The following is a 15,205-nucleotide window of genomic DNA, read 5'->3' on the forward strand; positions in this document are numbered from 1 at the left end:
AATTATGTAGCTACCGTTCGTGTAAATATGAAACGGATTAAGCCCATCGGGTAACCTGGCATGTGTTAAGGTGTTGATCGGAGAGTTTTACTGTAATTTATTCTGACATGGTTCTGACCGAACCCTTTCACATGACATTGCCGTTGCAAGTAACCTCCTAACTTAGCTAGCTAGCTGACTACTATTTAATGTTTAGATGCCAGTCCTTAGCGTAACAGGTTCATTTTATCACAGAAGCAAGATTGTTTGGCTTTATCTCTCCCATCGTGATCGTTTGCGAAATCCATACGTTACCATTGGATCTGGCATACGTGTTGTGAACTCAGATAATCAGCTAGCTGAATGTTAGCATACATGTCATGGACAGCAATCTGGCTCTTGTTTAATACGGGATCAGTCATGATTAAATCGTTGATGACTTCACTTGCAAAATTACATCCATCTTAAATGAACGAGTGGCTTCACCGATGCCGTGAAACATTAAAATTGTCTGCATCAATTATGCTGTTTTTGATAGCTAACTTTCGATAGTAGCTAGCTTGGTAGCAATTTCTGGCGTTTGGCTTTCAGCACCCTTAGCGCACTGCCGACTGACCGGTTTGATGCATTTCATGCACGCAGTGAATATCACAAATTTGTTCTGCTTGGATAAATAATTTGCGCAGGTTTTTTTTTTTTTTGTCTTCTGGGGAGGGACGTCTCTGTTAAACATCATCACAATATTCGTGAGGGAGACCCTCATGTCATTTAATGTCTCAGCAGTGGAGTGGACAGGATGGACGCCTGCCCCCTTTACTCCGCCGAACTGCCCTTGCTTATTTATCAAAGGGGCACTTCCACCATTCATTTCTGCACTAACGACACACCACTTCTTCTCCAATGGACGTGTGACCTTAGGGATACAATGAAGCATGTTTCTTTCCACAATTGCGGCAGCCTAGTAGCATATGAGACCTTCGTTTTTCTTCCAAAGGGTGAAAACAAACATTTTCATCCTAATGTTTTGTGTACCATGGGGCACTAGAGGGGAACTTCTCGGGCACTTTATATGGCAAGCATGAAGCATGTAAGTGATCTTGGGCTACTAGGGTGTGCCATATGGTACAAAGAATGCACCTGGGGGCGACATGGCTCAGGCAGTAAGAGCAGTCGTCTGGCAGTCGGAGGGTTGCCGGTTCGATCCCCCGCCCAGGCTGTGTCGAAGTGTCACTGAGCAAGACACCTAACCGCCAAATGCTCCTGACGAGCTGATCAGTGCCTTGCATGGAAGCCAATCGCCGTTGGTGTGTGAGTGTGTGTATGGTGTGGGTATGGGTGAATGAGAAGCATCAATTGTACAGCGCTTTGGATAAAGGCGCTATATAAATTCCAACCATTTACTTCGTTTTGGCCCCAAGGTCACATCTTCACTTAATAGGACTCTTACCCCCCCGCTCCAACCCAGGTGTGGCCCCACATTGCCGCACAGAGAAGGTGCCCTTTTTAATTTCTTGCCCCTGCTCCTTAGAGAACAGATGTGACCTGCAGTCATTCACTCACAAACTGAAAGAGCCTGTTCTTAGTCTGTGATGAAAGTGGCTCGCATTACTATCTTCTGTACACACATTACTATGAAACTGTCAGTTCCCACTACGTTAATTAGACTAGGCAACACAAGCAACTGCACAGGCCTACATATAAGTTACTACAATACACTTCGGTTACAGAGAGGTTGAGGTTGGCTTTAGGTCAAAGGTTTATGTGGAATTCCTTGAGTGAAATCTCCTGTTACACGCTACACTGCATTAGTATCACGAATGGTGAATTTCCTAAGGACATTGTAATTAAATGTCTTCCTTCCACTCACGATCGTGCACAGGAGCAACACAAACTAATTTAAGCCGGACAAACGGTTATTCAAAATAATTATAACCAGTTCTCAGAAGGTATGGTAGCGTGTTTCAGAGGTTGCCTTGCCAATACTCGTGGCTGTTATTTTAACATGAACATATTGATTATACCGAGAGCCTGTGATAGCAGTTTGGTGGTTGCTTGGTTTCCACGAGCAGTCTGCAGCGGCCCCCATTGCGCTGTGGTTTTACGCCTTACGTTTCTTTCGGTTAAAAAACTGACAAAACTGACAAAATGAAGCTGGCTCAGATTGTGAAGATGAAGGGATTGTTCCGGAAGATCAGGCTTTCTTTGAGAAGGCAGGAGCAGATCAGGTACTGTTCTGTAAGCGAGTGTTCTGGGGTAAACTCAACATGATAAAAGAGTTTTATACATTTTTCTCTGATGGTTATTTGACAGGATTTCTCAGTTGGGTAACATTGCTTCTGGTGCTCCCAGTGCAGGTTGCCTCTGATTTACTATTATAATTAATTATGTGATATTATGTGCGGCAACTGTAGTTATAGTCTTGTGTTTTCTTTTTCAAGCTTTTCAAGTTTGTAGTTTACAGTTTCTTTGGTACCTAGTTGTAGCCTAATTCCTTGAGTTATGGATGTCCTGTGCACATTGAAGCTGCTGTCTGCAAAATGCCAGTAATTTAATGGAATGTCATATTTCTATTTTATGAAAAAACAAATACTAGACAATGTATACCAAAGGCTCAAGAGTTTTTTTTAATGGACCAAACAGCTTCTTGCCTGGCATTAGCAAGATGTGTGAGTAATGTTTGTGTTGGTCAATGCCATTGGTATTATACACCACGGTAAGCCGGAAAGTCCTGAATCTCCTGTAACTGTTTTTATGTTGTCAAAATAGGTTCTCATATTTTCTCATTCCGATCTTTTAGAAAAGTGAAACACACTTTTATGAATGTTACGTTAACAGTCAGCACCACACCAAACACACTACGCAGTGTTATAAATGTGAAGTTAATGTTTCTAAAAAACTCAGCACCACACCAAACACACTACGCAGTGTTATAAATGTGAAGTTAATGTTTCTAAAAAACTCAGCACCACACCAAACACACTACAAAGAGTTATAAATGTGAAGTTAATGTCTCTGAAAACTCCGCACCACACCAAACTCACTACACAGAGTTATGAATGTGACGTTAATGTTTCAGAGTGTTCTGAAATCTCATGCGTGTGACGCTGGTCAGTGTGAGCGATGCATTAACCCAGATTCCTGGGAATAGACAGATCAATAGGGATGGACTGCATAGGATTCCACACTGAAAATACTTTCACAGTCTTTTTAAAAGAGCACATTAATAAGCAGTTGTTTTGCATTTGTGAGATGGAGAAAATCATTTTGCAATTCACAAAGGAATGGAACTAGGTCAAAATATTGTGGGTGAAATCAGCTGCTGCATTATATAATCGTTGGAGTGTTTTGTTGAAGTTGGTGTGCAGTGTTTTTAATGTGGGTTGAAAAGACAATTCTATTGTTTGCCCACATATTATTGTTTTACAGATATCCAGATATTTAGACAAAGATTTCATCAGTTAGAATTATGATGGAGATGCTGAAAATGTAGTTACCTGGATCTTATTAGAATACGGATGCTTTTGGCAGAATGGTGACAGAGTCTGTGACATTACTGAACAAGGAGCCCATTGCAGCAAGTTGCGAGAGCTTATATTTAACGGATCAACAGTTTTAACAACAATCAACATCATTTAGCATTTTATATTAGATTTGCCGTTTGAATAGTTTGTTCTGTTGAAAAATGGAATTCATGTTTGATTTAATTGTAAAGAAAGTACAAAGCACAGATCACGTAGGTAAAACAGTACTTTGGTAAGTCGTGGTTCATCCAACATCATCAGTCTTGGGGTTACTGTTTTTAAAGAAAATGTGAAGAAGCTAACTTGTGAATCAGGAGTACCTTTCATTAAGTTCAGCCACACAGCCGGCTTAGCTCATCACATCATTAAGGTAACGACAATATAAATGAATTATGGAAGCAGATAGTCGTTTAGATATCGCTCGGTCAGCGGAGGAAGGTTTGTCTCTTCATTTAGGCGATGTATTCAGATCCTCCTGCTTTAAAAGGCTCTGTTGACTGTTGTGGACAGACCCTCCATATCTTCAGAGATGGATAGTGTAAAGCGGAGCTTTATAGCAGCTGGGCGTCTGTACTGGGGGAATCTGCCCTTCACACTCGCCCGGATGTGTGTTTGTTTCCCTGACCTGTCGGGACGATCCATCAGAAAAGGCAAATGGGAAACCAAGCTGCTTTACATCGCTTTTCAGCCCGTATTTAAATAAGTCAATGGTAAATGGTTGGCATTTATATAGCACCTTTATCCAAAGCACTGTACAATTGATGCTTCTCATTCACCCATTCATACACCAACGGTGATTGGCTGCCATGCAAGGCACCAACCAGCTCGTCAGGAGAATTTAGGGGTTAGATGTCTTGCTCAGGGACACTTCGACACACCCAGGGCGGGATCGAACCGGCAACCCTCCGACTACCAGACGACCGCTCTTACCTCCTGAGCCAATGAGACGACCGCTCTTACCTCCTGAGCCAATGAGATGACTGCTCTTGCTGCCTGAGCCAATGAGACGACTGCTCTTACTGCCTGAGCCAATGAGACGACCGCTCTTACCTCCTGAGCCAATGAGACGACCGCTCTTACCACCTGAGACAATGTCACCTCATGTCTCAGCCATTTGGCCATTTTTGATAGGCACTTAAAACTGTGGCTTAGGTCAGTTCAATGGTGATTCCAAACCAAATGTGTCAAATATGTCATTGTTTTGGATTCAAGTGCTTTTCTGTTCTTGATTGATCTTGCCTGGTGCAATTGAGCCAACCAAGAGGACCAGAAGGCGGGGATTGTACTTTATGTACTTTTTCATCCAACTTCCAATACATCAGACATGCTCAGTAAAGCACAGAAAAGTATTTAAATACAAAGCAACTATGTATTTGACCCAGGTCTGGGTGATGATCTGTGAAAAATGTTTTCAGTGTTTTTGCAACGTCACAGGAGCGGCTGATCATAGAAAAAAAGAGTGAAAAAGACAAAGTGTTTTGTGATTGGAGTGCTCTTGTACCCTTGTGTCTGAATGTGTCAGACCAGGGCCAGTAATGTCTGTGATGAACTAGCACTGGATGCCTGTGAGTGTGAAGACACTCAAGGAAACATGCTGCTAACAAACTGACCGTCGGGTGAATTCTCATATGAATATATTTAAAAAAAACCCCAAAAAAACATGATTTTTCTATATTAATCTGTAGGTTACTTCTGTCAAAGGGGCAGAAAGCATGGATTTGTATAAAGATTTTTTTTAAATTTGAATAAAGATGGATTTCTTTGAGAGGGTGTAGTGCAGTATATAATTGATTTTGCTGGACTTTAATTAGCCAATACCGCCTGCCTAAACATAAGCCATGTCCGTCTAGTATTGACGCTTTGTGCAGAGAGAGTTCTCTGTACCACACGCTGAGTGGAACAAAGCAGCCATTTGGCTTCTTTCACAGGGAACCAATCGTCCAGCCAGTTTTCACGGTCTGCGCTCTCTTTACACTCTCCTCTGATTAACAGTGTGAAAGAAATGTTGTCCTGCGAAGCTTATGAACACATGACTTCAGTCCAGCTGCCTAACCACGGCCATTATGGTAATGCCACGGCTGCTCATTTTGAGAGCAAGTTTTGGAGTCCCGTCTTTCTGTAGTGTTGGGGGTCGCTGGATGACTTTGTGTAGGTCGCAACCTGGTTGGATTCATTAACTGACAATAATGGCACCATCTTGGCCCTAGTACAGTGCTGCCTGTTTGGTTGTGTCATGTGCAAAATGGTATTGTCTACAGTAAAGGTACAGTTTCTCTTGGTGTTGTCACAGGCTAGCAAGTTAACTGGACTAGGATTTGAGCTCATAGCCCTGGTGTGGCTACACAGTTTCTTGCAGTGACCTAAGCAAGGCCCATAACCCTGCATTGCTCCAGAGGAGGACGGTCTCCTGCTTAGTCTAATCAACTGTACGCCGCTCTGGATAAGAGCGTCTGCCAAATGCCAATAATGTGATAATGTAATGGATGGGCCTTCACGTTGTTGTCTGTCCGTGTTGTACGCAGTGACAGAGAGAACATGTCCGGAAACAGCCTGGTGCTACCCATAGTGCTGTGGGGCCGCACCGCCCCCACACACTGCATCTCCAGCCTCCTGGTGATGGACGACCTGGCCACCATCATCACCGGCTGCCACGACGGCCAGATCTGTCTGTGGGACATGACCGCTGACCTGGAGGTGAGGGTCCAGGGGTTAGCAGGGCAGCGATGCATGCTGGGAGAAGGTTATTTCTGTGTAGTCCACATTACATTGAACGTTACTTTGAGCTTGCTTAGGATGTTGGGTATGGTCGGGTAATGGAACCCTTTTGAAGTTCTCTTGAATAGCCAAGTGCAAAGGATCTGTGCAGTATAAGCGATTTAAATTGCTTTTGCAGATCGAATTATCTTGGGCAATACGCATATCTTATATTTGAACCTTTAACCATCTTGTGCAAGGTCTCTAACTAATAAGCTACCAAACCAACCTTGCATTGGGTATTGAACTGACTGGTTTGTTTTTTCACATTGATTTATCCTGAGGATGTTGCCCTGTTGCCCTGTTGCACTGTTGCCCTGTTGCCCTGATGCCCCCTGCTCTCTCTCTCTCTCTCTCTCTCTCTCCCCCTCTCCCCCTCTCCCCCCTCTCCCCCTCTCCCTCCCTCTCCCTCCCTCTCTCTCTCTCTCCCTCCCTCTCTCCCTCTCCCTCCCTCTCTCCCTCTCTCTCCCTCTCTCCCTCTCTCCCTCCCTCCCTCTCTCTCCCTCTCTCCGTCTCTCTCTCTCTCTCCAACCCCCCTCCCTCCCCTCACGCTCTCTCCTGTTTTCAGATCAGTCCCAGGGGGCTCCTGTTTGGCCACACCTCCTCCATCACGTGTCTGTCCAAGGCCAGCTCCGGCAGTGACAAGCAGTACATCGTCAGTGCGTCAGAGAGCGGGTGAGCACAGCGCCTCCCTTCTGCGGTGCTCAGGCATTGCAGCGTTCCGGGAGAGCCGTTTCCTCCAAAACATGGTTTGTTGCCACTCAAAATTAATGGGACCCAACTCCCTTGATATCTGGAGTGCAGAGATAACTTTGATATCTTTCGAGTAATTTCTAAAACTCAAAGTACGCTTTGGGGCCAATGCGAGTGATTTTGATAGAGCAGGTCCCATATCAGCGGACCCCTGGTTTGGGTTTCTGTGAGTGTAACGCTGGGCTCCTCTTGTCCACAGAGAGATGTGCTTATGGGACGTGAGTGATGGGAGGTGCATTGAGTTCACTAAGCTCGCCTGCGCACACACAGGCATTCAGGTACGTCAGGGGTGGGAGTTTCACCTTTAATAGCCTGAAATATAGACGTTCATCCTGCTAAAACCTTAAAGGTAAAATAGGTAATTTCGGACTTCTAATGTTCAAGAGAGGAATTGCAGCAACAAATATGCTGAAACCACAACACCGTTTATCCCTCCCCCTTCTCTGTGAACGCGCTGACGTTTAAACACCATTGGCTGTGGCAGTTAGAACCAATTTTGAACCAATGAGCTTGAATTATTGTACAGTTATACAATGTTTTGTGCCGGCCCGTCAACTGCATATTTTGAAACCCAAATTTAAGGACTATAAACACAGGCAACATGTCAACATTTTTCATTGATAGGAAGGGATCTACAATGGTCTTGTAACAATGTTTTAACACAAATCTTACCTATTGTACCTTTAAATCCTATGTCCAGTTTTACCAGTTCACCATCGGCACCCAGCGCGAGGGGCGGCTTCTTTGCAACGGCCACTACCCAGAAATCCTTGTGGTGGATGCCACCAGCCTGGAGGTGCTGTATTCGCTGGTGTCCAAGATCTCGCCCGACTGGATCAGCTCCATGAGCATTATTCGCTCACACCGCACCCAAGGTCAGTCTCTCTGCCCCCCCGGGCCTAGCCTCCTGCCCCCCCCTGGGCCTAGCCTCCTGCCCCCCCCCCGGGCCTAGCCTCCTGCCCCCCCGGGCCTAGCCCCCTGCCCCTCCAGGCCTAGCCTCCTGCCCCCCGGGCCTAGCCCCCTGCCCCTCCAGGCCTAGCCCCCTGCCCCTCCAGGCCTAGCCTCCTGCCCCCCCGGGCCTAGCCTCCTGCCCCCCCGGGCCTAGCCTCCTGCCCCCCCCCCCGGGCCTAGCCTCCTGCCCCCCCGGGCCTAGCCTCCTGCCCCCCCCCCCGGGCCTAGCCTCCTGCCCCCCCGGGCCTAGCCTCTCTGCCCCCCCGGGCCTAGCCTCCTGCCCCCCCCCCGGGCCTAGCCTCCTGCCCCCCCCTGGGCCTAGCCTCCTGCCCCCCCCTGGGCCTAGCCCCCTGCCCCTCCAGGCCTAGCCTCCTGCCCCCCCGGGCCTAGCCTCCTGCCCCCCCGGGCCTAGCCTCCTGCCCCCCCCCCCGGGCCTAGCCTCCTGCCCCCCCCCCCGGGCCTAGCCTCCTGCCCCCCCGGGCCTAGCCTCTCTGCCCCCCCGGGCCTAGCCTCCTGCCCCCCCCCCGGGCCTAGCCTCCTGCCCCCCCGGGCCTAGCCTCCTGCCCCCCCCTGGGCCTAGCCTCCTGCCCCCCCCTGGGCCTAGCCCCCTGCCCCTCCAGGCCTAGCCTCCTGCCCCCCCCCCCGGGCCTAGCCTCCTGCCCCCCCCCGGGCCTAGCCTCCTGCCCCCCCGGGCCTAGCCTCTCTGCCCCCCCAGGCCTAGCCTCCTGCCCCAGGGAGAAAATCTCAGGCTTTGTGGGAACTTAAGATAAGCACCTTAAAGTGCTTCTGAGGCCGAGGCGCTGAGAGCAGGGATTGGATGCGCTGCGATCTCTCGTCTTTCTTGCGTTTGCTTCTCTAACACGCCGCCAAGTCCCACGTGCACTCAAAGCATGGAACTGTGAAACTAGAAATGTGAAATTACCCAAGGATACTTCTTCGCTCCTTCCCAAAAACAGCACTTTTAGCTTACAGCATTTGATGTGTACTAAACAACACAACTTGAATTGATTTTCTTTCAATGTGACGTCATTACGAACTGTTTAAATGATGTCGGATCTCGTCGGACTGTCAAAACTGAGAATATTTAGTGTCTACTGTGTTTGTAATTTATTGACTTGTTTACTTTTCTAGAGGACACAGTAGTGGCAGTTTCAGTCACTGGGATATTGAAAGTATGGATCATCACAGCTGATGTCAGTAAAATGCAGGTATTGACTAATAATCGTACACTGGTGTGGTGCTCAGCTGTGTGTGTCTGTATTAATGTGGTGTGGTGTGGTGTGGTGTTCTGGTCAGTGTATGAGTGTGTGTTTGTAACTATGTGTTTGTGTTTGTTTCTGTGTGTTAGTTTGGTGTGTTTGGGTCAGATTTGTGTGTGTTTATGTGTTACTATGGTGTAGTGTGTGTGTCTGTTATTGTCTGTTAGTATGTTGTGTTCTGGGCATTATGGTTGTATGCTAGCATGGTGTTGTGCTCAGGTCTGTTTGTGTATTGGTATGGTGAGGTGTTCAGGTTTCTGGGTGTGTGTCAGTGTGTGCGTGTGCGTGTGTGCGTGCGCGTGTTAGCACGGTGTTGTGCTCAGTTCAGCTTGTGTGGGTTTGTGTGGTGTGGTGTTTGGCTCAGTGTGTGTGTCTCCTAGCAGGGTGTACTCAGGTCAGCCTGTGTATGTGTAGTGGTGTGTGGTGATGTGCTCAGGACACCCTGTGTGTGTGTTAGCACACTGTGCTCAGGTCAGCCTGTGTGTATGTGCGTGTGTGTGTGTGTTCCAGGACACAGAGCCCGTCTTTGAGGAGGAGTCGAAGCCCATCTACTGCCAGGGCTGCCAGAGTATCTCCTTCTGCACCTTCACTCAGCTGTCCCTGCTGGTGGTCTGCTCCAAGTACTGGAGGGTGCGTATTCGGGTCGCCCTGTGTTACAGAGTGCTCTGGAGGCCATTTCATTCATTACAGCACACGCACACTTAGGACTCGAAGGGTATTAGAATCGACTGAAATGTAGCCTAAAGCTGAAAACATCACAAAGTGTTTTCACCCACCAAACATGTGTTGACTGAACTGTGCTACTGATTAATTGGTGTGTCCTGTTTAACTGTGTCTCTGTCCCTGTCTCTGATGGTGGTTTGCGGTCTCTATCTCTGTCTCTGATGGTGGTTTGCGGTCTCTATCTCTGTCTCTGATGGTGGTTTGCGGTCTCTATCTCTGTCTCTGATGGTGGTTTGCGGTCTCTGTCTCTGTCTCTGATGGTGGTTTGCGGTCTCTGTCTCTGTCTCTGATGGTGGTTTGCGGTCTCTGTCTCTGTCTCTGATGGTGGTTTGCGGTCTCTGTCTCTGACGGTGGTTTGCTGTCCTAGGTGTTCGACGCGGGTGATTTCTCCCTGCTGTGCTCCGTGCCCAGTGAGAACGACCAGGCCTGGACTGGCGGAGACTTCATCGCCACCGACAAGGTCATCATCTGGACCGAGGATGGCTGCAGCTACATCTACAAGCTCCCCCTCAGGTGAGGCAGGCGTACAGGCGCTCCCCCTCAGGTGAGGCAGGCGTACAGGTGCTCCCCCTCAGGTGAGGCAGGCGTACAGGCGCTCCCCCTCAGGTGAGGCAGGCGTACAGGCGCTCCCCGCCAGGTGAGGCAGGGGTACAGGCGCTCCCCCTCAGGTGAGGCAGGGGTACAGGCGCTCCCCCTCAGGTGAGACAGGCGTACAGGCGCTCCCCCTCAGGTGAGGCAGGGGTACAGGCGCTCCCCTCAGGTGAGGCAGGGGTACAGGCGCTCCCCCTCAGGTGAGGCAGGCGTACAGGCGCTCCCCCTCAGGTGAGGCAGGGGTACAGGCGCTCCCCGCCAGGTGGCCAAAGAGTCCACTCACCTTGTTCCTGGGGTGTTAATTGGCTGTTGATTGAAAGGAAATCACAAATACCTGCAGAAACTGCACCCCCTCCAGGACTGGAGTTAAACCAGCAGACACTGCGGCCCTCCAGGACTGGAGTTAAACCAGCAGACACTGCGGCCCTCCAGGACTGGAGTTAAACCTGCAGACACTGCGGCCCTCCAGGACTGGAGTTAAACCTGCAGACACTGCGGCCCTCCAGGACTGGAGTTAAACCTGCAGACACTGCGGCCCTCCAGGACTGGAGTTAAACCTGCAGACACTGCGGCCCTCCAGGACTGGAAATGTACTGGGTCGCTCTGACAGACAGGCCGTGTCTCTTCCCTTGCAGCTGTCTCCCGGCCAGTGAGCACTTTCGGAGCGATGTTGGGAAGACTGCAGAAGGCACTGTTCCCCCGCTGGTGTACAGCATCGCCGACCGCACCGACAAGCAGGTCAGTCCTCCTACCCACCGCGCATCACTTCCTGTCTGTCTCTGCGTTCCCCCGCTTAAAAAAACCCCAAAAGAAGTGTCTCATCTGAAATCAAAGAGTAGTTCCTCCCACTGCACCACTGAACTTCAGATATCAGAGGACAGATCCAAAAGCCTATAATCCGTCATCCTATGTTCAAAATGGAAATGGCAAACGGTTTTTACAGATAATACACATTCTTGATTAGAAATGTTTTGTATTTTTCATTTACGGTTTCACGGGGTGTGATTTAACTCCGACATCATAAGGCCCGAGAGAGTGCATTTAAAAGGCATGCCAAGGTTCCTCCTTGGCATTTAGTGTTGTTCTTTTATTCATACGAAGAGAGAAGCTATAGATTTGGGTGATGCAGCTAGCACTCTCATAAAGACCAATGGAAAGCTAATCGCTATTAGTGCTATTGATTGTGTGCTCCATAAGGAGGCGAATATCTGACTGAACGGGACCTTAGACTGTCTGCAGAAATAAATAAAACCAGAGCAGAAACCTGTTCACTCTGTTATTTATCTTCTTCTGGTGAGACTCTAGTGGGGTTACATTATCTGTGCTTATACCCTTTTTCAACTTATTGCTAAATGTTCAAGGTGTGAACTTTCCCAGGTGGGTTGTGTAGAGACAGCGCTGTTGTTATTGTGACAGATCAACTGGCTAATTCTTAACATTTAAAATGGCTTTATAAGCTTCCAATCATTGCTGCTCAAAACCTAACTGTGAGCCTTGTGCGGCTTCTGGTGGCTGCCTGTGACTTACTGTAGATCGCCCTGATGATGCTTTGGGAAATATTCACACTGTGGTGTTCTGTTTATTATTAAATGTGCTATTTGTGTTCAGCATCTCTTTAAAAAAAATCTGTACACCCCCGTTCAAACTTTTGGAATCCCCTTGCCTTTTTCAGTTTTTTGCATTTTATTGCATTTTATTTTTACTTAAACTTTGTCAAAGCGCAGACTCAGAGCTTTTATTAAAGGGTATTTCTATACATTTAGGTTTCACCATGTAGTAATTACAGCACATTTTATATTCAGTCCCCCATTTCAATGTTTGAGACAAATTAACATAAGTCTAATTTGTAATGTTTTGTATTTGGTTGCATATCCTTTGCATGCCATGACTTCCTGATGTCTGTTACCTATCAATATCAGTTTTGGGTATAATATTTTCAGGTTCTCCTACAAGCGATACTAAAACTCTTGGCATTTGAATAGATCTCTGTGGGAATTGGGGGCTGGGACTAGATTCAGCTGTAAATTATGCTGATACAGTATGGAACACATTTGTTGGCTGAATGGCTTTAAGGGTCTGAGGTATCAAATGAGCCTCAGGCCATCATGCTGCTGCCAGATATGCAGACAATACTTCAAGAATAGTTTCTCCTGAATATTTTTTCCATTGAGTTCAACAGGAAAATTAGTCTGCTCATTCCCCTGGTGAAATGGGGGACTACATATAAAAAGTTCTGTAATTACTACATGGTTTCACCATGTATTAAAAAAACCCTTTACCCTTTAATAAAAGCTTTGGCCACTTGTGAATTGTTTGATTACAAACACAAAAAAATAAAACATGAAATCAGAAAAAGCAGAAAAACGTAAGGTGATTCTTTTGAGCGGGACTGTATTTCAGGAGGTGCGTTTATGTATGTTAATTTACTGTCTGTGTTTTTGTTGCCTTTTTTTTTTGTCTTTACACTCTGTTGTGCCCACCCCCCCGCTGCCCCCCCGCCCTCCACTGGCTGTGTGTGCGGAGCGCCCCCCTCAGATAGAGGAGGGCAGGGAGGGTGCAGACGCAGGGTGTGGGTGGCCAGAACGGTATCCCGACCACGACAACGCACCGGCACCCGGGCTGCTATTTCTTCATCGGCCTCTAGAGGCACCAGTAAGCCTAGCTGACAGCTGGGCAGAGACGCACTTTACAGCCAGCAGGGGGAGCTCTCATAGCAATGGCCTGGAGAATCAGAAATCCATTATGTGGGAGCAAGAACGAAGCCTCTCTGAACTAAAATGGCAAAGTGTCTCATTTGATCAATTGGATCGGTCTTGTTTCTGGATTGTATGGAACTTTGTTGTGGCCATTTTGGACCAAACTTTTTACATCTTCACAATACATCTATCGGTACCCAATCTAATACGATGTAAAAATCCATCAAAAGTTCATTCTGAGGTCCAGAAAACTACATTTTAGACAGATTAAGTTTGGTTTTGATAAACGTTCATGAATTTCACCCCTGATTGGCCCAGGTGCTCCGTATGCCACATCTGAGCCAATCAGAACACAGTGCTGAAGGATTTGTTGGAAAAACACAGTGCTATTGAGGGTGGCCTGCTGTGAGTGCGTCTCTACCTGGCTGTCTGACAGAGAGTTCTCTCTCCTCACCCTGGTTCATCTGGCTTCATACTACTCCCCACTAAACACCATCTTCCCTCCTGTCGATGTTCATTCTGGTGAAGCATTTGCAAAGTCTCCAGGCTTTGCAGCAACATGTCGCCTGTGCAGTCAGTGGGGGAAGATTCACTTCTGTAGAACATGCAGTCATGAATTTATCCTTCATGGCGTGGACATGCAAAGTTTGTACCAGACTGTCTTTTTGAAAATAGACAGTTGTTTTTAATGTTTTCGCCTGGCTTCATTTTCTTAGCTAATTATGTAAAGTCAAGCTGTAGCATGCGGATTGTGCTTCAAGGGACTGAAGTCTTCAGGGTGTTTGGAGCTTGAACGAAATGTAAACGAACCAGCAGTATAACAGATGTGAGAAGAAGCCATGTGTTACACGTGTAGTGCGTTTCAGGAACGTGGCTGCAACTCGGTGGTGGATTTGACCGTAGGGGAAGAAGTGTGGAAACAGTGTGACCTGTGTGTTTGTGTGGCTTCTAACTTTTCCCATGATGCACCTGCATCAGGCATGGGCATGTTCTGCGCACCCCCCCCCCCCCCCCCCCAAAAATATAAATAAATAAAATAAATCCCTTTCAGCTTTATTGTCTGTTTGAAAGCTATTCCAATACCGCCTCCATATATACTGGGCCTCTCAATGGATTAGACTTGCCGGTGAGGCAAAGGAAAGAGACCGCTGGCTATGCTTGCTTTAGTCACATAGGGTCAGTCGCTTCATCGCTTCTGATTAGCCGGGTCAGTCAGAGATTTAACTGGGTTCTGTGTGTGTGTGTGTGTGTGTGTGTGTGTGTGTGTGTGTGTGTGTGTGTGTGTGTGTGTGTGTGTGTGTGTGTGTGTGTGTGTGTGTGTGTGTGTGTGTGTGTGTGTGTGTGTGTCCCTATCTCTCCGGCATGGCGTGAGGGTTGTGTGTGTGTGTGTGTGGGTGGGTGGTGACCTCTGCTTAGGATTCCAGCACATTCTGAGACCGGATTCGACCCTGAGGATTTCTGTGTGAGGATTCTGCATGCAACCTTCGTGCCGCCAGGGCTCTAATCAAAATACAGTTGAGAAGTATCACACTCTTTATGTGTTTAAAAAGAAAAATACTATTTAAACTCCCTAAATGCCTGCAGGTGGAGGATGTTAAGTCGCACATTGTTAAAAGGAACAGAAACACTGAATTAGAATGGCTCCGGAAAGTAGAGCTTGAGTAACTAACTGGAATAATTTGCCTTTCTGCAAGTCAGTGTTCCTCTGCGTCTCTTACCTGGAGCATGGATCCACCTTGATTTCCCCGTGTTATTCGTCTAAGCCGCACCTGACATACCAAAGTTCTTCTTTAAAGACTTGGCAATGTTGTCTACCTCCCAAGGCATTGTGTCCAGTCTTTGGTGGTCAGGTTTAGGGCTGGGTAAAACTGATCCTAGATTAGTTGTTAGTCTGTTTCCATTGTGTTCAGCAGGTATTGTTTCCCTGTGTTGATATGTGCTGAAGGCTTTTGTCGCAGCAAGACACTGAGAGAATAAC

At 47.5% G+C, this 15,205-nt stretch overlaps 1 protein-coding gene across 1 annotated transcript in view; it reads left to right on the forward strand.

Moving 5' to 3' along the window:
* Window positions 1–2,074: 2,074 nt before the first annotated feature.
* Window positions 2,075–15,205, forward strand: part of LOC133141677 (WD repeat-containing protein 7) — a 201,291-nt gene continuing 188,160 nt past the window's right edge. Inside the window, exons 1-9 of the mRNA XM_061262276.1 lie at window positions 2,075–2,204; window positions 6,023–6,194; window positions 6,823–6,929; window positions 7,207–7,285; window positions 7,708–7,882; window positions 9,090–9,166; window positions 9,728–9,847; window positions 10,308–10,453; window positions 11,167–11,269. Of these exons, the coding sequence (XP_061118260.1) occupies window positions 2,125–2,204; window positions 6,023–6,194; window positions 6,823–6,929; window positions 7,207–7,285; window positions 7,708–7,882; window positions 9,090–9,166; window positions 9,728–9,847; window positions 10,308–10,453; window positions 11,167–11,269 (1,059 nt within the window). The 5' untranslated portion in view covers window positions 2,075–2,124. The remainder of the gene's footprint in view (window positions 2,205–6,022; window positions 6,195–6,822; window positions 6,930–7,206; window positions 7,286–7,707; window positions 7,883–9,089; window positions 9,167–9,727; window positions 9,848–10,307; window positions 10,454–11,166; window positions 11,270–15,205) is intronic.

This window comes from Conger conger, chromosome 12 (assembly GCF_963514075.1).
Source record: "Conger conger chromosome 12, fConCon1.1, whole genome shotgun sequence".
Classification (NCBI taxonomy): Eukaryota; Metazoa; Chordata; class Actinopteri; order Anguilliformes; family Congridae; genus Conger; species Conger conger.